We start from the raw sequence: 24173 nt of genomic DNA on the forward strand, positions 1-24173 counted from the left end.
ATAGCAGGACTGGAGAAAAGGCATGAAAAGGAAAGGGAGAATCTCCTTTGAGAGCTTTTTAACATTGCATCTAGTACCATCCTCTGACATCAAACTGGGCAAGGATCAGTCATATCAGAAGAATATAGACAATCATGAAACAGAAATTATAATACTAACAGTTTAACTTTTTCTATTGAGAGAATTTGTAATTAGCTCTGAATTGATTCTCTCGTCTTGGTCTGAACGCAGGTGATTACCACTTCAAGTTTAATTTGTGACTGTTATCTTTAAGCCTGTCATAGGGCCACTTAAACATGTAATGAGCTTAAACTAGCAAGTACCTTGGTTCAGTGGGAAGGAGGAAAAGCATATGTCTATCTGCATTGCAGTCTTTTTCGTGTAATATTTTTATTTTCTAGAAGGAGTGCGTGAAGATGAGATTTGGTTTCAGGGAATCGTAGTAGTGGTGGGTTCTAAATAATGAAATATGTGCAAAATAAGAGATTGCACAAACCACGTCTCAAACTTTTTGATGGGCTTTTTGCTGTATTCCAAATTGATAAGTATTTCAAAGCTGTGCTTTGTCACTGGAGCAGAAGGAAGCAGAGTAAGGGAATTAGAAAGCGTCTGGGATACAACAGATTAAATCTCACAACCCAGCTTTAGCCTTTTGTTACAGAAAAGCCTTTCATTAAATATGTAGGTAGATTTTGTAGGCCTCTGTAATAATACAGATCTATGTCACTGCCTCTGTATTTGCTGCCTTCCTTGTGTCCTCTCACATGTCAACATGGTATTGGCAAGGGTCACCACTTCTGGCCTGTCCACCACACCCTCTTTTCACGTGCGTCCGTGGTTTAAGTACACTCCTCCCAAGATGACTGGAAAAGGTTGCCTGTCCTTCAGTGCCTCTCAAGAAAGAAGTATATGGGAAGAAGAAAAAAAACCCAAGCAAATGAGGCCACCATGTTGTCTTCTGAAATGCAAATATTTTGCTTTATTTTAATATTAATCTTCAAACTGGATGTTGCAGTAAGATCTTTTGGTCTGGGACTGTCTCTATAGCCTGTAAAGTCAGTAAGCTTCTAGTGTCTCACAGATAAATCCTCTCTGGTAGTTGTCCTGAACTGCAGGACTTTGTTTTCACTGTGTTGCATCATATATTTTCCAGAAGGATAAAGAAACTTTTTTGGTTAATTATTTTGTTGTTTTAATCTTGTATTCCTCAAGCAAAGTCACTTTTCAAAGCACAGAAGGCAAAAGGATTGTTAAGCTAAAGAAGCTTCATCTGAGTTCCATACAAAGTAAATTATTATATTTCCAGATTTCCTCTTGCTTTGCTACAAGTCACAATGAGGAAAAAGTTGGGCTCCTTTGATGTGAAAAAAAGCAATATAACACTTCTCTGAAAGAACATTTCTCAGTCTCTCATGTGAAAAAGGATTAACACCTCCAACAAAGGTCCTGTAGATCACAGAACTAAGCAGCAATACTGAACAGTATTCCTGAGGAGTGGAAAAACTGTATTTAAGCAAGAGATTGTTTGAACTGGCAAACAGAAGCTTTTTAATAGCTGAAGATCTAAGATAAAGGATTAAACCTTTCTGAAGTATCTGCACTTAAACAACTCTAAAGACAAGGAAGCAAGTTTAAATTCATGAAAGGTGGTCTTTGTTTTCCTAAATGAACCGTGTTCTTTAGTGTCAAAACAAAATCCATTCACAGCATTATCAACTACATAAACTTCATGACAATACCACTTGTCTACCAAAGCAAGTCTGACCTTGCTTACTTTCTGAAATTTTTACTAGCTTGATCATCTGCCATCTGCTTGCCTAATTTCATAGTGGAGATGAATTTATCTTTTTCCTTTTAGTGGGCACTTGTACAGTACGGAGAAGCAGAACATTTAAAATGAAATGTTAGTTCTAAATGGCTACTTGTGTCATTTCCCCCCATGTTATAAGTCAGACTTAGTACTTTATCTCTAATAGAGCATCAGTGGTTTTATAGCAATTAAATGGTTGAAGTGGCATTAAAAGGAATTTGCTCTTAATAGGCATCACTGAAGGTAGGGATTTCTTGCCATATTTTTATCTTCAGAAGTTGAATTTGAGAAAATGTCAGAATGCCATTAAAACTTCCCATACTGTTTTTTCTATTTATTTTTAACAAAACTGCTGCTTAGCTTGCTGTCTTAAGAAGAAAATAACTGCATTTTTTATCTCAAGCAGCAAACAGGTAACCTTCTGACCTTTTCAGTAAATCCTCAACTGAACCTCTGAAATTAGGGTGATTTAGCATTTTATGGCACAGAATAAAAATCTCTAATTCTGTTTCCAAATAGTGTATCCTGAAAACACATTTTATTAAGCTCTTGACTCATTCAGCCATGTGTATTTTGTAAAGTTCCTATGGTTATTGTTTTACAATAGCTGCTTCCAGAAGCATTGTAAGGGTTTCAATTAATCAGCTCTTTGTGTGCTTCAGACTATGCAAATTTATCACATCAGACCATTCAGCAGCTCATGGGAAAGCAGTGTACAAACTGTATTGTCTTCTAGCACCTCCTCTCATTTAGAGTGATGTTTTTAATAAGAAAACTAATCAAGTTTACTTATGCATTATTTATCTGTTAATTTTAATTCTGTTCTTTACCTCTTATGTCAAACGGGATGTAGCAAGTGATATGATAGATCAGTGAATGATTCAATACTGAACAAAGCTTATGTGATGCAGCACTTTTTTTTCTTCAAGACTTCTTTTATGCTTAGTTAGCCAACACAGTATGTAATTAGAGAGTTTTGAAGCAGCTGTACATTTTTTGTTCAGCCTTACTAATTTTTGCAAATCTGTCACTTGTCCGTAACATACACTGCTGTGTTACAGCTACAACTTTGCTTAATTATGTGACGTAGTCTTATTTCTCAAGAGTATTTCCAAATTCTGGCAAACTGGCAAAGCTAAAATAGATGCCTTTCAAGTCAGTTTTAGCTCTTTTACTACCGTATCATTAGAATAAGTAAACAAGCACGTTTAGTAATGCGCTTCTTTTTATCTTGCTGATAGAAACTGGTATTGCTGCTGCTTCTATTCACATCGTCTCCTTTGCTTCTAATGTCCCTCCTGCTGGTAGTAATTAGTTTTCTATATTAGGTTGTTTTGACTTATTTGATGATTTTTTTTTTCATTTGGCGTGTGTGTGTATAGAAGGCACCTTATCGTGGCCTGGTGAAAAACTTTCCCATACTGTTGTGTTCTGTCCCTGCCCCCTCCCAGCCGCCCCCCTTCCCCCTCTGCGCCGAACCGAGGTTTTACAAGTCTGGCTGCGCTCGTGTTTGTCAGCAAACTGTTAAAGCAGCCACACGAAAGGTACCAGCTCTGGAAACCTGAGTTTCTCCTGATTAGGCAAAGAAACTCAGACAAAAGTACAGGGGCGAGGGGCTCTTTATGCTGTCAGTGCCTTGTGGAGGTACATGGGTTTGAGATGCTGTCAGCATTGATGCTGATAGCGTGTGTGGGGCTGGGGGCCATCAAGCGTAGTCAGGGGGCTGTCATTTATTGGCTGCCATACAATAGCATTGAAAAACACTGCCTGTGGCTGTTTTATACTTGCATGTTAAACCACTGTGGATGTCTGATTTAAGGTTATTCTAATTTAAACTGTTGCCCTTGCATTAAGCTGCCATGCTTATTAATCCACTTTTTTTTTCCTTCTTTTTGATATCATAAAAGAATTTCTTAGCATTTTCACTGATTTTCCCTCTAAGGTGACATTACAAAATTTATACACAAAAGGTTTTTTTCTTAAATTTAATTTGTTGTTCAATTGAAACGAAATGAGATGTAGCAAGTTGCTAGATGCTTTCTTGCTCAAGCACATAACCCTCTTGTTAATCCACATTAAAAAACACATTTTGTTTTTTGTTTTGGCTGCAGCCTTTTCTGGTTGTTAATACTTGATTCTGGTCCCAGATGAGACATCAGAATGTATAGGTGAGAGCCATTCAGGCCCACTGCAGTATAGAATTTAGTCTCAAGTTGTATTGCTTCATTTCAGATGCAGCATATAAAAATTGCGACAGGGAGGGAAATGAATGAAACCAAATTATTTTGTATGTCCTCTTATGAATGCTGGGGATCAATTTTCATGTGATGTCTAAATCAGTAACAATTAAGAAATACTAACCTCTAGTAAGAGCCACAGAGCAAAACAGCCTCCTAGTTTGAGTGTGCCTTATTTATGAATATTGTATGGGGAGTAGTTGAGCAGCTCAGTTGTGAAATGCAGTTCATACTTGAGGAGGGCTTGGAACTTGGGGCTGTTTTAAATCCAGCCTCCACTCCTTTACTGTTGTATTAGCCAGTTGCAAGTGATAATTCCACTTACATGGATTAATTCATTTGATCGCTTTTTTGCAGCTGTTTGCTTGCCTGGTACTGCTCTACTGCATAAAAAAGAGTAGCAAATTCAGGAGCTTAAAGTGTAGACCTGCAAGCATTGATCTCCTAAAGAGCTTCTGAAAGTAGGCGATTGCAAAATAACATTTTGAAATAAACTGCAGTTACTTGCTTTCAGAAGTAGCACTGTATATAGGAAAGGTGTCTTTCAGCTTTTTTAACAGTTGAATGAACTTTCTTAAAACATAGGCTATGAAGAAGTTTCTCTCTGTCCTCTAAATACACACAGACATGCTATAGATCTGCTACAGGCTCAGCAACTTTGTAAAATGCAGAAGCTTAGAACTGAGGCTTTATAGCTTTCCCTTTTTTTCTTTTTTCCCTTTTTTTTTCCCCTCTCTGTAAAATAGAAACTTTATAAATGCCCTAGTGAGCTTCACATTGCTGGATTCTGTCTAAATATTTTGTTTTTAACTTCTAAGCTCATTATGCTGTCTTTGTGTTAACTTGTATTAAAATCTGTCAGCTATGACTGGTCTCATAACCACAGTCAGCGGACCAGAATAAGTTAATTATTTACTTGTGTCACTAGTGCTCTTCATCTAATGAAATGCACAGCTGTGTTAGATCTGCAGTTGGGTGTGTAGGTCCTATTGTTACACAAGTCAGCGGAGGGTAGAAGCCGCTATGATGGAGAGCCCTCAGTTCTTTCTGGTGTTCTGCCTTTCTGTGTCGATTTCATGGATCTTTTATCATTCACTTTCACACAAAACAAACAACACAGTGGCTGTCTGCTATGGGAACCAGCTTGGCATATAAAAGGTTTTCAGAGCCTAAAGTAATTTTAAGTTAGCTAAGATTTAATTTTTGGCTTACAGGTGCCGTGAAGTCCAGATGCAACATAATGCTTTCTTAGAAGTAAATGCAAATAAGGCAGAATGCATGCACAATAATACACATATAAGAGAGTATTTATGTATAAAATTTTAGCACAAAAAAAGCTGTGCAAAGAAGAGGTAGTGGGTTGGTTTGAGTTGGTTTTTTTTTATTTTCAGCAAATGATTGCTGCTTGGCAGGGAGGGCTGGAAGGATGTTATTGATTTATCACAGTAGAACAATGAAAATTAGTTTCAATAGGTTTAAAAACTAAATACAACAGCACACACACCCTTGCCCCAGACGTTTTTTTTTCTGCTCCCTTCCCCCATACTTACCATTCTCATTCTATTAACTACTGTCCCATACACCTATCCCTGTCTTGCTTGGACAGTGGAAGAGGAGCTCCCTCCTGAGCAGACGCCAATATCCCCCTGTGAACTGGCTGGTCAGGGGATGCCTTTTTAGGGATGTAACCAGTACCCTCAGTCTTCCAGGAGCCCCCTCCACTCCAAGACTGTTCCCAAAGCGTGCTCTGGCACAGTTGCGGCAGGCTGATCTCAAATAGCTTGCAGACTTTTTCAGCTCTAAGGGCTTCTGGAAGAAATTGTCCAGCTGAAACAGTAGCTTTGGTTCAAAGGAGTATGGGCTTAAGCAGCTGCATTTTAGCACCTGAATTTGAATGTTAGATCTCTTGATCATTTATGGCTGCAGTATGTTGATCTGCAGAATCCACTATAGAAAGTTGTAAGGGTTGGAAGGAAAGTTTTGAGATGCATGATAGACCATTTTAAATGAGTTTTCGTGTTCCTGTTTATTCTTTCTGCAACAGTTTTAGAGTTTGGAGGGTTTTCTTTTTTTATATCCAATACTGATAGAGACTGAAAAAAGCCTCCAAAACTTTTAAAGGGACAGTTTGTGTTCATGGACTGACAAAGTAAAATCAGTCTGTGGAGTGGATTGTACTTTGTAATTCATCGATAACAGTCTTTGCTCAGCAAACAGATGTTACCAGAAAAAAATCTTTGTTGTTTTTTTATTCATTTTCCGCTACTTACCTCTTCTCAGTCCCTGTCAACATCCCATTTGATGTGTTTTTATTGACAGTATTTAGCAGGGATACATATGATAAATAAATTTCAAATCAATAATAATTTTGTATGGTCAAAGACATAACCTAAGAGGCCAAATTTCTTAATTTTTTTCTTTCAGGAAATTATAGCATCAGCTTTAAAAACTAGGTCCCCCTTGAGATATTCCAGTTTGACTGGATAGAAGTTTCTAGTTGCTTCTGGAAATAGGATCCAAAGCTTTCTTCCCTAATTTGCTCACTCACAAATCACTGGGAGCATTATGTAAGGGTATGCTTATTTTGTCAGTCCTGTCACAAGGGCTCTCTTCTACTCTGCAGTTTGGAAGTACTGGTCATGATAATGAATCCGGGTAAAAAGTGATCCATGAGAAAGAGAGGAGGAGGAAAACACTGAAGAAAATCTGGTGATGAGCGTCAGCCCTGCTGGTGGTTTGCTGTTTTGTGAATTGAAATGTTTTCTCTTCTGCAGGGGTGTGTGGACTGATTGTTCCTCAGGAGGACATGCCATTCTGTGATACAGGGATCTGCCCAGATATCATAATGAACCCTCATGGCTTCCCATCGCGTATGACGGTGAGTGGTGCTGCTCGAAGGAAAGAGAAGGGGATCAGCCACTAGAGACAAAAAAGCTTGAAGCATGATTTCACTGAGAATATTCTCCAGTCATCATGCCATGACACTTGTTCTGCTATGAGGAGTCAGCCCTCTGTTTCACTGTTTTGAAACATCCTACTGTAAAAGGAGTAGGGTTGCAGGCTCTTTGTGCATCGTTCTCATTTTGTTCTGTGTCAAGCTAAGAGGAATGCAACTGAATACTTCGCTTACACCCCTTCTGTTTGTAAATTTCTTGCTCTTCCTCTTCCTTCCCTATTGCCTGTGCCCACTAGTTTGGCTGGGGCAGACTGTGAGGTGAAGTCTGTAGAGGAGCTTCAGTTATAGGTCCAGACCTATAAAACTTCTTAAATTATACATGCCTCCCTGAAACTGAGGCAAGTTTTGCACCTGTGCTTCAGGGTCGCACTGAATACCTGGCCTTTGTGTGGGACCTCAGTGCTTCCTTTATACAGCCTCTGACCTTTCTTCCTTTGTTAGCATCTTCCCTTCTGTTCCCCCTGCTGCACTGCAGCGAGTCACTCTCCAAGGCTGTTTCCTACAGCAGATGGCCACTCTGGATCCTGCCCATTTTTCAGATAACTGGAAGAAGTGAAACTGCCTGACTTGGGACCTTAAAGATGTTCCCAGACCGTGTGATGAGTCCAGTTTTCCCCCTTTACACTCCTGGTTCTTGGGCTTCTTCCACTCCTCCTGTTGCATGCAATAGCCCAGGCTGCCATCTGGGTCACTTTGCCTGACTAACTTGTGCTTTGCCCAATCCAGCAATGTGCCTGTCCTAATGACCAGGCTGTTAACTCTGCTTTTCTTTCACAGGTAGGAAAGTTGATTGAACTCCTAGCTGGAAAGGCTGGGGTGCTTGATGGTAGATTTCACTATGGAACAGCTTTTGGTGGCAGTAAAGTTAAGGATGTGTGTGAAGATCTTATTCGCCATGGTTATAACTACCTAGGGAAGGACTATGTAACATCTGGGATCACTGGGTAAGAATCTGCTGTTTAGATTAAGGTGTTTCAGGAGAGTGGGGAAATCCTGTTGAGACACATCTGAAGAATCTTCTCATGTCTCAGAGCTCGGGAACTTTCTCTTGTTTGCAAACTGCTCTGTGAGACTGAGAAAAGGGGCTGAAGAGTACTGTGCATTTTTCTTTTTCTTAGAAGCATTTTATGGTTCCACATTTTAAAAATTGCTAGTGTACGTGTGGCTGTAATGGGAATGGCCGTTGTGGTACATATGAAAATTTCCCGAGTTTTACTGCCTGGCAAAAAAGCTAAAATCAAGGCTTTCTTTCTGAGAGATAGTAAGAAATTTCAGGTTTCTGTCGGCAGAAAGTCTTACATATGCTTGGAATCAGATAAGCATGTTCATGTTGACTTTAATAGTACTGTAAATATGGATTTGGAGGCAAGCGTCTGTTCCTTGGCAATATTCTTTGTGTGCTCTTTTTTTCCTTTTTTCTTTTTTTTTTCTTTCGATTACACAATGTTTCAGTCTGGCATAATACTCTAATCTGCAAACTTCCTGCTGTGTTTATCAGACTGGCTTCTGAGACACAGAGTTCAAAGAACTTAAGATAGTTTAGGAACAGGAAAAGGCCATATGGCTTCACATGCCTGCCCTTCCAAAATGTATCTTAATCCTACCTTCCTGCTATTTTTATTATCCGTCCAGTCCCCTTCTTCTCAAGGAGCAAGTTTAGATCTCTTTTGCAAGTTTTTTTTATATACTTTTTATTTTAATTGCCTTTCCTACCAATTTATTCCATATGTTGCTTCTCTTTTTGTTTCGGAGATACGATTTTATTTTCCTTATTCACTCCATATTCCATAAATTGTATGTCAACATATATATCCTGGTGCTCGAAACACTTCCTGTTGGTATATCATGATAGCTTTTAAAAAATCTGACTAATCATGATCCCTAGGGAGAATAAAATCATCTAGCTCTAAAAATCCCCCATCCCCAAACTTCAACTTTGTAGTGCCCTATTTAGAGACTTTGCTTAAGGACACTGATACTTTTTTCCAAGCAAATTACACAGGCTTAATCCGTTTGTTATGAAATTTGAAGGCAGATTTCATAACAATGTGAAAGTTTGCAGATTTCAAATGTTTAATGAAGTTTTATTATTTTCTTCAATAGTCAACTTTTGGAATAACACTGCATAATGTCAGTAATGACTCTGAAAGGGAAGTGCAATACTGTTGTCTCCTGCTTGTTTTTACATTGCACATACCTTTTTTTTTTTTCTCTAACAAATCAGTGGCCATGCTGAGTCTGTCTGTCTGTCTGCGTTAAATTTGGACATTCTTAGTGCTGAAGGTGGTAGCTGGGAAATGACTGAGTGCTTTTCACTGTTGCTTTCTGATCTTTAGGCACTTACACTCTTCTTACAGTTGGGGGTGTTTTAAACACAGAAATCTTTAGCCATTACTCCAGCTCACAGAATGGAGTAACACCCTCTGTATTGCTTACAGATGTTCTCAAGCTGATGAAAGTGCCTAAATACAGTTCTCAAGAGCCCTTAACCCAGCTCATCTGAGCCCCCAGTGCCAGCCAGGGCAGCGATCTTTGTCCCCTGGATGCAGCTGCTGAGCAGTGCTGCCGGGGCAGCTGTGCTGATGCACAGCCACTCAAGGAGGGCTTTCACCCATCTGGGTTTTGGGCTGTGCCTCAGAGTGCTGTGCAGGGAGAATTAGTGGACGAGAACACTGTCAGGCTCATAGTGTGCCAGTGCTAAGTGATTCCTGCAAATGCGAATTTCTTAAAGTGCTCCTACAAAAAGAATGGTTTGAGCATTTATGCTGGATGTATTTGTTTACATATATGCTTCCCTTTGTGAAGGAATGTAAACAGAAATAGCCTAAGTCACTCTTCAGGGTCTGACACATTTACAGTCCTTCCTGGCTACTGATGACACTGTTGAAACACTCCTGTATGGATACAGACAGAGGAGGGACCATGGGACAGCTGAAACAGGTACCTGCAGCTGTAGCAGCATGTCTGCACAACGTAAGACCAGAGTTCAGGAGCGTGTTCCTTGCTGCAGTGGAGACAGCAGCATGTGGTGCTGGCACTGTACTGCCCCTGTGTTCAGAAGATTTCCCTGGAAGGGGCTTCAGAATGATTGCCCAGAAGGTCCAAACACATTTTTCTAGGACTCATGATTTCCAAATTGTTTCACATTTCTCCTGTACATGACACTCTTGCCTCTCTTCAGGTAAATGTGTGCTAACTGTGGATATTGGTTTTGTTTGGTTTTTATTCTTTCAGAGAACCTTTGGAAGCATATATTTATTTTGGTCCTGTGTATTACCAGAAACTGAAGCACATGGTGTTGGATAAAATGCATGCAAGAGCTCGAGGACCCAGAGCAGTGCTCACCAGGTATTGTTATAGGCTAAGCACAAAATTCTTGTGTACATCCAGAAGTACTCCCAGCTGATTGATGGCTATAGAACAAAGTTTGTTTACCTTGTGATACTTGGCACAAAATGCTAAGAACTGTTATTACACTGTTGCAGACAAAAAATTCTCCCAGTAGACTGTGGCAGGAGGTTGTTCTAAAGGCCCAGGTGTGCTCTATGTGATCCAAAACTTGAGTTTGCTTCTCAAGCTTCTGCTAGCAGCTGGTAAAAACACCATCTGCTGGTTCACAGTACACACTGTGGGCCCTTCCTGTCAAATTGCTCATATCATAGGTATTTTAGGCAGTATTTTAACATTTGTGCTTTTACAAAATCACTTATGAGTAGAAGGAGAAATTTTTAAGTATGGTCTACTATTTCAACATACTTTTGATAAACCCTTTGGGGAAATTGAAGCCTCCTGTTTTTACTGGTGCTACTTACTTTTTCTCCTTAAAGCCAAGGTCTATGTCTGCTTGCACTTACGTTCTAAGTTTCTGATATTCCTTGCTCACAAGAAAGAGTTTAGTGCCACAGGCTTTGCTTTGGGGATGCTTCTAAGTGGTCATTTAGTTCACCTCTCTCTGTCACAATCGGATTATTTACTAAAACATGACAGAAAATTAAATTCCAGCTAATCTTGAATATTCTAGCAAAAATTATTCCAAATGTCCTTTGTCAGTCTTTCTGGGCTATTATGTACACCCTTATACCTCACCTCCTGCATGGTGGTACTCTTCTTTGTGACCAGTCAAAATTTCTACTGATTCTGACCTTAGAAATCTTTGTACTGTTTTTAAGATGCAAGCACAGTCATGTCTATCCCACCCTTACTCTTCCCTATAACAAATGTGATTCATATTCTTTAATTCTCAGTTTATTTTTATGCCTCTTGCCATGTGAGGATCCACTTCTTTTCCTTTGCCTGGCTGCACAACAGCTCTTAATAAGTGCAGCTTCTATCTGTTGATGTGCTATTAGAGAGTGGAGGGGCAGGTCTCTGCTGTACCTGATACAGAGGTATCTTCCTCTTTGGCTTTTCATTGCATATTTCCCATGCCTTTGCTTTCCAACCTCACACTGTCTATAGGACAAACTCATGCTTTCCATGGAAGTAAATACCAGTGGTTGAACTGGGAAAGAAATCATGAAAAGGTTGTGTAATTCTTATCTGAACTTTTTCATCAACCACATTGAGAAAAGCAGGTGTAGCACAACCACAGCTGCTTGCTTAGATGAACATAAATTATATTCCCAAATAAGAGGCTGTCTGCCCCATTTTCTGTTCTTCAGTGTGTTAAGCATTATATTGGTCCTTCACATGAAAATGAAAACTCCCTGTCTTAGCTTACAGTACACAGGATTTACTGGAACTCCTGGCTTACCCAAATCCCTTGATCTGCCTTTGTATTGCCTCCCCAACTTCTCAGCTGTTTAGAGATACTGAATTTAAATGAAACTTAAATACCAAGTCAATGTAATGTTTATATGTAAAGATGAAGGTTGTGTGATTTCCCCCACCCCTTACTTTCTGCAAACTCTTTGTTCAGTCACTGGCATCACACTATGTAACTAGGCCTCCTTATTTGACTTTCAGGAAAGCTAGTGGATGTTCAATTTATGCTGCCTCTTGACTAGTCTTTCAGGAATTTTCTTTTTTCTCCTCAAATAATTAAACATTTGTTATTGCCATTGCCTCTGCTGCGAGAGTCTGCATTGCCAGCTTTCATATTCGCTATTGTTTTATCATCCTTTGCACTTCCTGGAGAGTAGATTCCATCTAACATTCTTTTTTGATTTTACAAGTAATCATGTAACAGCTTCCAATGTGGAATTTGGCTGTCATTGCCTTGAAATGCATTTTATTATATATCAAATGTACCTTAAGTGACAGAGCAAAGCTGTATTTCCATCTGGAATAAGGCAGAATACTGGAGCTTCTTGATCATCACTGATTCTAACTGTTGTTCTGATTAAAACAAGACTTTGCAGAATTGCAAAGCAGAACTCTTTGTTAACACGGTCAAAACGCACCAGGATGTTGCCCTCTGGACTGGTACTTGAAATGCAATCCTCAATTTCAATGCTGTGGGAGTTGACAATTAATGTATAACAGTGGTGGTGTTGCCCAGATACACAGTCCTGCTAAATCTTTTTAATAGATAAGCTGCTGTTAATGCTTCTTACAAGAGAGCAGTATCAGCTTTCTGTGTGTGTAGCTGTTTTGATGGACACTGTCAGAGCTGCCACCTGTGTGTCTTTTGGACATGTCAGATGTGCCAGGTCCTGTTGTGCTGCAGGGGAGCAATGGGACAAGCGCCGGTCAGGGCTCCTCTCTGTGCTCTGGGGCTCTGCAAGCACAGGATGCCCTCCTCCTTCAGGCAGTGTTTTTTAGGTAATGTTCCACTTCTTGGAGATCAGTGTTTCAGCAAACAACTCCATTTCAAGCTAGCCACTAGTTGTCCCTGGCAGGCACAAGGGAGATCTGCCGAGACCATGGGGGTCTTATTTCCCCCACTGGCCAGTGAAACAAGGAATAAGACCATTCAGCTGAACCCACTGTTCTTGCAGAAAATGCAGAATTAGTGCAAATAAATTCTTAATGTGCTTAAAAACACTGAAGTTAATTGTTTATGATTTTTTTTCTAAAGGCAACAGTTAAATAGAATGATCACTTAATTTTTTTATTTAAAGAGTCACTGCATTTTATTTAGCATTTTAAGAGTTTACATTTTTCCTTAACATTAAAAATATCTCTTTTTAATGATACTTCCAATCTTTATTTTCAGGAGTCTGCTTTGTTTTCTGATGTTGTATTTAGAGTAAAGAAAGAAGTTAGTTGCCCAGGGCAACAGCTGCAGTGTACATGTGTATAGAGGGAAAGGGGAAGGACAAATGCTTTATGAGTACTGTTTTAACATTTTAAACAACTTTTTGTATGAGGAATTTTAAAACTCATGTGAGCTGGAAGAAGAATCTGATAATCTTAGGAAGCAGAAGATAGACTCATTTCAAAGGCTCAATCTCAATATTGAAATTTTTGGTACTTTAGAAAACTACTTTTTAGGTAGGCAGGATTTTGTTTTGTTTTCTTTCAATGAGATCATGCTGACAGTGGGAGTGAAACTTAACAGCTAAAGGTTAAATTTGGTTTTGTTTTGGTTGTGGGTTTTTGTTGTTGTTGTTTGGGGAGCTTTTTGTATTTTTTTTAATGGAATTTCATCTTCCTTAAAAATCTTCACCCTGTATCTGTTGGAAGACCCGTGGCATATCTACCCATGGAGTTGAGACCCCATAACTTTTCCAGAGATTTTATCCTCCCATAATTGAGTTGAGACTTTATTTGGGCTCACATTTATAAAGCTATTTTGTCATTTTGTCCTGTAGAACAGCACCTGGTGAAACTTCTGAAAGCAGACTTGTGCATTAAATAGTATTATAAAAGTCAGTTCATAAAAATAACTTGGGCACTTCTAGCACTGTAGCAAATGCCTGATTCATTAGAGGTCCAAACTTCTTCTAAAATCTGCCTCTTGGCACTTCAGAAGAGAAACTGCATTCACCCCAGGGTTAGTCCTTTAAAGCAGCATCTGAACAGTGATGGTGCCATCATCTGGGGAGGGGGCCCTGAGGAGTTTAATCAGGATGTAAACAACTTCTATCCATTCTCCCCACAGTGGGAAAAACAGAGGGTTATATGAATGAAAAGGACAATTTGAATTAGAAGCAGATTAGTTTTAAGGTTCCAGTGTGGTCAGAGTAAGAGAAACTACTTCCCCCTAAAAACAAATACAACTTGCATCTTTAGAAGATATTTTGGTCTGGTAATTAGGCTTACTTTTTACATGTTACAAAAGATTATTAGATGTTGAAGGCTTTTATAAATTCTTTTCTCTGAGTTTCAGGAAGTTGGCAAAACCTTATTATTAATATCTTTAGTAAGCTTAACAAATTCTGTTGTTTGAAATAATAGAAACAAAATATACTCCAAAACTATTGGGCCAGATCTGTCATTGAATATTTTAGGTGTATTACACTGCTACAGGTGTCAGAAACAGCACATAAACATGAGGTTTCAGGGAGCAGTGAAGCTCAGTAACATCTTTTAAATTCCTTCTCTTTGCTGTCATGTTTCAGGGAATATACTGAGACGGAAATATTTATTAAAATGCATGCAGTATATTTGTGCTGCAGGAGTTCAGGACTGGTTTTGCCTCATAGTTTGCTCTAATATTTGCAACCTAAGTACTACATCACTGTGCTGGTACATGAGAGTAGAACTGATCCTATGAACTTGCAGTATGACAAACAAGAGGATAGAAATTTTGACTGTGTCCAACAAAAAAATTGACTTAAGCAGTCTTAATGTTAGATAATATATGATACTTTTTACCTCAAAATCTTTAGTGTATACTTGATTGCTTTATTAAAATTTTCCTCTAGCACCATAAGGACAGTGAGTCCCCTCGGACAGTAAATAAGAGTTTGACTTGTGTAGAGGAACCTACAGAACACAAAAATTAGTCTATTAATCATCATACATGAAAAAAATAAACTAGATAGATGTCACTTTAAAAAAAAAATAGTGTTTCAGTCACGAGTTAGCAATATGTGTACTGTTTGTTTGCTGATTTATTTTGATATTCTCTCACATATCAAAACCATCTTTATTTTAGAAATTAGCCTTAGCTGTAGTTCAGCTGAAACATTAGGTTGATGATTGATTCATTAGCTGCTGAAAATTGTTTCATTTTGTTAGCTACAAATGATAATGTCTCATCAAGAAGGAGTGCCAAATCTGTGTCCAGATTGTCTTGGATAATCTTAGAAATCTTTTTGTTTTCGCTTATTCAGCTACATTTTGTGAGGTAAAGATCTGTGGCCTGATGCTGCAGTTGCCACTTACAGAACCGCATCATATTGCAGGTACAGGAGCAACATGTTTGTGAGATCAGCAGTTCTGGTTGGTAAAGTCCATTGATGCTGTGCTGTTCCTGCAGTTTGAAGGCAGGCTAGAGTCACAGAATGTATGTTTTTGGATACTTACTGCATTTTCTCAAATACTTATTTCAAAGGCAACCCACTGAAGGTCGATCCCGCGATGGTGGTTTACGTCTTGGAGAGATGGAACGGGATTGTTTGATAGGTTATGGAGCCAGCATGCTTTTATTGGAGAGACTGATGATTTCAAGTGATGCCTTCGAAGTGGATGTTTGTGGACAGTGTGGCTTGCTGGGTTACTCTGGCTGGTAAGTTTTCAAGCCCCTCTGTGTAATGGAACCTTGCCCTTGGTTGCAGTACTTCTCAGTTTTCAAGTGCTCACAGGCACCAATTAACAGTCCCATGCATTTCATTTAAAAGCAGTGTCAATGTTCAAAATGGGTATTTGGAAAATTGGTGACAGGGAATGATTCTTTATTGTGGTCTGGTTGAAGTTAGGACTGAATTGAGTGTGTAGTCAATGGGCCAGGGATATCTCCTGTTGTGGGGGCACAGGTATTCTCTTCCACAGCCAGGCTGTTCCCTTCAGTCTGTCTGCTGTCCTTCCATCCCACTGCTGACTTTCCATCCCACCCGTGCAAAGGATTATCAAACACCCAATCGCATATAACATCTATTTTTTGAAAAGGGGAAAACAGCAGTGTCAACATACCTGATGCTTCTGCCATCAGAAATGAGGTTACTGGCTGGGCTAGTCACACATCTGGTACAATCCCATGTTGAACCTCCCAGGGCTGAAGAGTGAGAGTGGGCACAGAAGAATAGGAGAAGAAAGCAACATTCCCTGCTTTCCTGTTCTCTAGCTATGGAGCTCATAATCCCATGCATTTGGCTTTCTTTAGCTGTGCCCCTCCCAAATGCCTTTTGCTTTGTCGTCTTGTGAAACAAGGAGTTCCTCCTCAAAGCATCAGACAAATGCACTGATCCCATGTTGGAGCCTGAGAGAGAAGCAGCTGTCTGTTTGGAAATTCAGCTGGCTTCTGCCTAAATGCCTTGTCCCTAGGAAACCTCTCTCTAGGCTGGCTAATGGTCTTGCTGTCTTACTCTGACACCTAACCCAGTACTGAGTTGGTCTCCTGCAAACAAACTGGTTTTTCATGTAGGGGAAGCGTAAAACTGGATGTCAAAGCTGTGTGGAGCTCACCACAGGTAGCACACTGGGTTTTGCTTTAACCATCTTTTCTCTTCAGCAATTTTGAGATGTTAGATTTAAAGTTGCCCTGTAGCATGCTGAAAATACACCACTATTATTAGAAGATAGACAAGCTTCTTTTTATAGTCTTGGAGGTAAGGGAAGTGTTCTGCTTTAACCTGGTTTTGTTCTAACCAAGCAGAAAACAGACACGTGAGACCAATAGGAATTTGAGATACAATGTTCTCGCAAGCTTTGCAAAAACAGGTGACCTGAAATCCCATCACTAAGGGAAGAAAAACTAAATGTTCAAGTTCAAGTTACAAGTTACTCTAATATTTCTGTTGGGGAAAGATGGAGAGTTGGAAGGAGGAGGAGAAAGATTAATTTCTAAATCTCAAAAGGGCACAGTTGGAAACATGCCTTATCTTGGATATCAGTATCAATCTATTGGGAGAGGCAGGAAATTGGACTTTATTCACTTCAGTGCCTCAAGAGTGATTTTTCCATGATATAATGAAGTAGGAAAGTAAGGTGTATTCTCAGTTTGTAGATGTGTAAAAGTGACAGCTACTGTTTCTGCTCTTGGTCAGACCTTTCTTCTGAAGCATGTGGCTTCTGGCCAGAAACCAAGCACCACGTTTGTCTGCTCACAGCAGCAGCAGTTCTGCTCCTGGTGGAGCAAAGGTTCAGACAGAGGTGGGTAAACGTGTGTAATCCAGAGCAGAGATGAGGCTTGCTCTGGGCATCCTGTTGTGATTGGTGATTTTCAGCTGGGCATGGTCCTGCTGGCTCTTGTGCCGTAACTCTTTTTGAGAGTCCTGTTTTTCTTGAGTGTGTGTTCAGTGTATGTAAGAAGTGAGGCTTTTTTCTGACCCAGGTCTCTTAAAACTACTGCAATGCAAATAACAATTGTAGGAAGTAGTGTGAAAGGAAGGACATGCCATAAGTCAAGGAACCAGCCACTTGTAGCTGTGTAAAGCATTGCGTTTAAAAATTCTCACATGCAGATGTGGCTCAATTATTTTTTCAATAAGACCTTGACTTAGAGCAGTCCTTTAAGATTTTCAGAGTCCACAGGATGTAAAAATACCTTGAAAAAAATTAGCAATTTGAACTTTAGAAGTAATACTACGTTTTATTTTTAAAGTCTTGCTAATATATTTCTTTTTTTGAAGTTCATAGCAAAGTTTAGTAACTCCTTAAATTATCATGAAAGAAGCTACTGTTTCAGACAGAGTCAGACATTCTTGCAATCTGATTCTGTGAAAAGCTGTCTGATGTGTGAGAGTAATCAATAAGAGAGTTTCTGCTAAATTTTATACTGTGTCTACCAGTAGCTGAAGCAAGTGGCCCTGTAATGAGCATCACAGTAGAGACCAAGTCATTAAGAGAAACTTCCAAATGGGCCTTTTCAGTGACTCAGGCATTAATAAGACATTGCTGCAAGAAACCTTTTAGAAACATTGTTTGTGGCTAGCATTAAGGGCACTTGTCTTGTGGAGGATGAGCCCTTCCTCTCAGACAAGGACTAGCCCCTGGGTACGTTTTTCTGCAAGATAGTAACAGCAGATCAGTGTTGGGGCCTGAACTGGTATTTTCACAGGGAAGGGGGCTGTTGTGGCAGTGACAGAATTTATCCCTGTAAAAAATGCAGTTGAAACTTACTATGATTTACTGGGTTTATGCAAATTTTCCAACTTTGCTGTTGTACACATGCTCAGGAGCAGAACTCCACTGAATGCAATGAGCAGAATTTGGTCCTTTTTTGATGATAAGTTGAGGAGTTATTCTGATCTCTCCAGTATGTACATTTTAAAATACACATGAAGAAAAAATTTTGTTACTAGTCCAGATTCAGCCTTGAATGGCACAGTTGCCTTTTCCTGACCAGTTTAGTGTCAATTCTAATACCCCGTGATCTTTCAAGTACTTGTTTCTGTGATCTCTGTTTGTTAGAGTTTTGTGCACCTTTCTGGGTGGTCCCCATCTAGTACAAAGCAGGCCCAGAATGATGCATGTAGCTTTGAGCCTGGGTGCAGTGAGCAGTCTCTCCTCCTCAGTCCTAGGAGCTGTAATCAGATGCCAGACATGTGCCCATAGCAGAAAGGTTGTGTCTCATCAGGCTTCCAGAGCCTGCAAGGCTGCTCCCATTGAGAGCAGCTGCTTCCTCCCCATCACTGGAGAATGGCTCCCATTTAGGTCATTTCTCCCACCATAAAATGTACCTATCCTTATAAATACAGACTAGGGGAGTAGTTATAAACCTGCATTGGCTGTCAGCCTCATTCTGTACCACAGAAGCCTGCAGGAGTTTTGCTAATTCTTCCTTAATTGGATCTTCAGACTGTTAAGACTTTATGCCAGAAATACAAATTTGAAGCACAGGAACCAAAAAAGAGCTTTGTTAGACCATTAGGAAGTGCTGTGTTTTTGTGTTCCCAGAGGAGTGTCTTTCTCAACTCTCCAAAACCAGAAGATGGGATAGACAGGAGAATGAAGAAATAGGGAGGTTGGAAACTGATTTTTATAAGAAACATTTTCTACCACCACTGAATTTGAGTCCCAATACTGTAAAGATGGCTGACTAGCCTATTTATTCTTTATATAGTCAAGGTTATATCTAGATGACAAAAAATCCTTTTCCCCCTGAATTTTAAGATCATTAGAGCAAAGAGCACAAAGAATATGTGTTAAAGCAGTTTTACTGGCTTTCTATCCTGACTAAAGTTTAAAGATGTAAGATGAGAAGTGCCTCTATTCTGGAAAGTGAAATAATTTGAGACATTATAGGGTGAAATTGCATATTAAAAACTTTCTTTCTTCCTGACTACGCTTTTTGTGACATACATATAACACCAAAATTGGACCATTAACCATTTTTTTCAGAAACACTTGGCTATGTTCACCTCCTTTCTGTCACTATGCAGTGCTGAATTTGTGTTGACATTTATGTGAGTGCTGAAGAAGCAGAAGTCAGTCCTGTTAGCTCTTGAGCATTGTGATTGCTCTCCAAGAAAAGTGCAGGTTTAACATTAGGCTCCTGTTGACTTCAGTCAAATTATTTAAGGGCTTAAAGCTATGACTTAAGCACTAAAATGTGTCTCAGGCATTTGGTGCTTCTAGAACTGTGGCCAGTGTTTAAATGCAGATGAAAAAAACATCAGTAGCTAGTGGTAATTGGTTTTTTTTCAGGAGAAATTATGGGCCAACTCTAACTTTGTTTTTGTTTGTTTCCCTAGGTGCCACTACTGCAAATCATCTTGTCACGTGTCTTCTCTGCGCATACCTTATGCCTGTAAACTCTTATTCCAAGAACTGCAGTCCATGAACATCATACCTAGGCTAAAACTAGCTAAGTACAATGAATGAACAAGATGAAAAAGACCCAAAAAAGTACCTTAAGAAATTGAAATCCAGCATATCTAACTGGGAGGTTTTTGTGGTGGACAGGAATAAACTAAAACCTGAGTGAAGGGAGGTGCAAGACAGTAGGAAATTTTTCTTACATATCCTCCTTGTTTTTAAGCTGACATGGAAAAGTCTGTCAGTAAAATATACTAGGAGCAATTCTGAAGCCTTGATTAGTCATGAACAGGACGTCTGGGAATTGTGGAATAAGGCCGTGGTCCAGCAAAGCACTTGGATCACTTCAAACAATCCCATGCTTGCGTTTGAAAAGGTCTTTGCTGGACTAGGGCTTAAGCAGAGCTAAATACACATCTTATTCACAGAGGTTAAAAATGTTTTCCAAACCAACGTAATAAAAGTTTTAAATAATACTGGCTGAATATGTTGATAGTTGTGTAAGGATGGTAAGGCCTTATAATGTCTAAACCATTTTCTGTTCCTAAAGCAGTTTGTTAAAGCGTTAAAATTTTCTGAAGTAGTGTCAATGTTAGAGAAATGAAACTACTTTTTCGAGAGCTTGAGATGAGACATTTTGAGTGAGATTTCGACATGTGGGTGCATTTGTATGCAAGCAGTGTTGTGCTTGTACAGGTGATCTGCTCTCAACTAAATGTACGCAGTTTCCATGAAGGTCAGGGGGGGAGGTGACTGCATATGTAGCAAGTGCATGATACAGCACACAGATATCCATTCCATTCCTTCTGAGGGTAGTAGATCTGATAATACACTGGCTCAAAGCCCTGAAAAGACAGGCTGCAGACACTGGGTAATGATGTGTAATGTCAGAGGACTCTAGAACTTCTTTAAAATACGGACGTAGCCAAAACATCTTAAGAACAAAACAAAACCAGACCCATGAAGAACCACAATCCTTCACTGACAGTGAAGCAGGTTTGAATGACATGAAAGGATTTAGAAAGGGAACAGCTGGATTTTTTCATGAGGTCTAAGGCCTAGAACTAAAGCAGTGGATGAACTAAGAGTCATTTAGTAACCTAAACTAAAGCATGCAGTTAACTTTTTAAGCAAAGGACATCAACATGCGCGGACTTCACCTGTCCTTCAGTGAAAAGCAGCACTCTGGGTCAGTGGGGATACAGAACACTGCCTATGATCTAGAAGTCCTGAGATGCTCTTTGGCTCCTCATATGGCTGAACTCTGTGTGCTGGTCCTAACGATTGTGCTGGTCCTGACACTGCTCATGCAGTCACATTGCTGCTGTTTTCTTAGCTCTTAAGGAACACAGATGAGTATCAGCCTGAGTAGGTTTCTTTTTAGCCTTCCACCAAATGCTTAAACTAGTACTTTTGTGTTTGGGCTTAAAAAACAAGCCTGAAGAAATAGGTTCTACTTTTCTTCTCTTTTTTTTTTTCCCCTTTTTCTTGCAATTGGACTGATGACAACACAGATATCATCACAGCACAACTGGATTGGAAAACCTCTTGAAGTACCTCTTCCAGGATCAAAACAGCTCAGGGTTATTTACAAAAGAGTTTTAGGAGAGTGATGTGCTGCTTCATACTGGAGGAAGAGGTTAACAAAAGCCCCAACCAAATGAACAACCTCTGCTTTGGTGCCTGAGATGGCCCAGCTGCGGCTCGGGAGCACCAGCAGAGGGAGTGAGCCTCTAAGGCTGCGGCTGCTGGGGGGCACCATGCAAACCCACTGAGGATAAGGGTCCTTGCTCCCTAGTCCTCTCCTAAGTGGTCTCCTAGGTTGGGTGGTTGGAGCTGCAGGACATGAAAGACTAAGCAATGTGTGCAATTACACCTGTGGAAATTGAAGCAGTTACAGCAGAGATGGAGGAGGAACAAAGGAATGAGCTCATGAGTAACCCTGTTGAGAGAACAAGTCTGTGTGCAGCCCTGAGGAGGAACCTTGCAGCTCGTTCACCTCAAGCTGATGAAAGCGTGGGGATGAATGGGTTTTGTGAGGGTGAAGGATATCCTCTGTAATAGCTGGGGTTTAGGAAGAAAGGGGCAGCCTTAAGAATGATGGATCCAGTAGAGCATAGAAATTAGACATGTCTGGCAGTAAGTGAGCATCACCCACTATCAGCCACTCTGGTGATACCTACATCAGTTGCATTTACACATCACTGCTGCCTAATCTAAGCCTGTGCCTACACTGGAGGCTTATTTGAGTGCAGATTTGAGTTGAAACTCTGATACTTAATTTTCACCTCTCTCTGAGGCTGCCTATGTTCCATCATAATTGACACCTGCAAGTAATCTCTTGGCAATGGAATAAGCATTACAAAACCAGCAGCAGAAGCAGAACAAATGTCTGTGGATTCCTGGAATATGGTTGGTTAAAGTTGCAATTCAAGGAAGGAATCTTACTGCAGTCGGGAAAAAATTATAATGCATGGACTGATGAGGTAAAATACATTCTCAGAACCCCAGAGCTGTCACACTACTTTCCTCTGGTGAGCCTCATCCTTGCAGCCCTTTGAATTATCTTCCCAGACAACGTCGCCTCCCCCCTTTTTATACTGTGAATGCCTTCACAAAGAGGTCTTATGGCAGCTCATGGCTGTACTGCTGGAGCTGGCCTTGCCCAGATCAACCCTGCCATCACTGTCTAACTGCCGAATTAGATACCATATTCTGAACAACACCTGACAAAATCTGAAGGCTGTAGTACAAGGAGCTGTGGCTAGAAAACTACCATAAGGTGTTCATTCCATTGCAACTTCTTTATTCCTTGTATATAGTGTCCAGGAGAAGCTTTCTAGAAATGCTGTTCAGCCAGAAGGTCTTGAGCATCAATCCCAGCTAAAATGCCAAATACAATCCATTTTCTGATATGAGCTAGAGGTGAGTGCTGCTGTTGGAAACGACACTGAACTCCATGTAGTATGTTTAAGTTGCCACTTGCTTTGCAGACAAAAGGTTAAATGCTGTGTACCCTATTGAGTTCTGTACATGTCCAGCCCAACTGTTTGGTTGTGAGAAACAGAGTGAAGCCAGGGCTGAGCTGCAGAAGGCTATGGGGTAGAGAGCAAAGCACAGGGCTTCTGGCCAGTTCTGGAGCTGTGAGCAACACAGGTCACTAGTTTAGAGTTCAGAAAAACAGCTTCACTTCAAATCATTTATATACCCCTTACAGGTATTTAACTTTTCTATGTTTGGATACATTTACCTTTAAAAAAAAAAAAAGAGAAAAACAAACTATAAAGAAAAATTAAACCAGACTGGCCAATTTTGGCATTCAAAGAGGATATATTATGAAGTAAAGGCGTACTGAGATGTAATAATTTTAAGATGAAAGTAATGGAAAGGGCTCCCACTAAGCACAATTGGTTTTGTTTGTAATGCCCATATCTTGTTAAGAGTTTTCCTTACAAAGAAGCTTCAATGTGCTGCAAAGAGAGCTTTTAATTCGTTTCACTCCTTACTTGTTGCTTGAACAGGGAGGAAAACCAATGAAAAACATAGACTTACGATGATGAAACTTACTCTATGTCTTTTCCCATGTTTTCTAATGGTGAATAGAAAAATATCTGTGGTTTATTTATAGCAAAATGGGAGTCTGTCATAATTAAAAACCTATAAAGACTGAAGAATATTTCATTGGTTAGTGGTAACAAATGGGAAACTAATGAAAAGTGCTGTGCACCTGACAATGGATTTGCAAGTCCTGCTCAGACCACACCTGTAAAGCCTGACAGTGACTGGTGTCACACAGCTGTAAAATGAGAGGGGCTGAAAATGTGTCTGTACTTTGCCCCAAGGCTCTTGAGAATGAGGATGGCTCTAGTGAGAGGGAGCATAAGCCTTGAAACAAGGGCTTGCAGCTCTCCCACAGTGACCCACAGGAGCCTTCCTCAGCCATGTCTCAGCACAAGCACCTCTGGAGTGTGGCAGGGAGCTGGCTTAGTGCTGCTGGGAGCCCCCCCCGCCCCCCAGCCGGCCTTTCCTCCCGCTGGAGCTGAGGATTGTTTTACAGCCCATTGCCATTTCAGCAGGGCCATGGGACACTTGATGAATTCCCTCTTCTGAAGAGGACGTGACTTGCCCAGGGCCACAGAAGGACTGTGCCAGAACTGGGATCAGGGCTCCACGGTCCCCAGGTGCCAGACACGTGCTTGCCTTAAAACTGAGCACTTCATCAAACCGTAAAATCCAGCCAGATGGTGACTCTTTGCTATTATCTGGACCAGTGCTGGGAGGCTTAACGTGTGCAAGGCACGGTGAGGATCCGGATTCCAGTTTCTGTGTCTAAGGCTCACAAGCCAGAAAATGGATCCATGTT

The 24173-nt window shown here is 40.2% G+C and overlaps 1 protein-coding gene across 2 annotated transcripts in view; it reads left to right on the forward strand.

Moving 5' to 3' along the window:
- POLR3B (RNA polymerase III subunit B) overlaps nt 1–23376 on the forward strand; it is a 74540-nt gene extending 51164 nt beyond the window's left edge. For both annotated transcript variants that reach the window (XM_008636384.2, XM_017738002.1), the window contains 5 exons: nt 6822–6925; nt 7781–7947; nt 10238–10351; nt 15447–15620; nt 19747–23376. In XM_008636384.2, the coding sequence (XP_008634606.2) occupies nt 6822–6925; nt 7781–7947; nt 10238–10351; nt 15447–15620; nt 19747–19876 (689 nt within the window). In that variant the 3' untranslated portion in view covers nt 19877–23376. The remainder of the gene's footprint in view (nt 1–6821; nt 6926–7780; nt 7948–10237; nt 10352–15446; nt 15621–19746) is intronic.
- The last annotated feature ends 797 nt before the right edge of the window (nt 23377–24173 follow it).

The sequence above is a fragment of the Corvus brachyrhynchos genome, unplaced genomic scaffold (genome assembly GCF_000691975.1).
Source record: "Corvus brachyrhynchos isolate BGI_N302 unplaced genomic scaffold, ASM69197v1 scaffold56, whole genome shotgun sequence".
NCBI lineage: Eukaryota > Metazoa > Chordata > Aves > Passeriformes > Corvidae > Corvus > Corvus brachyrhynchos.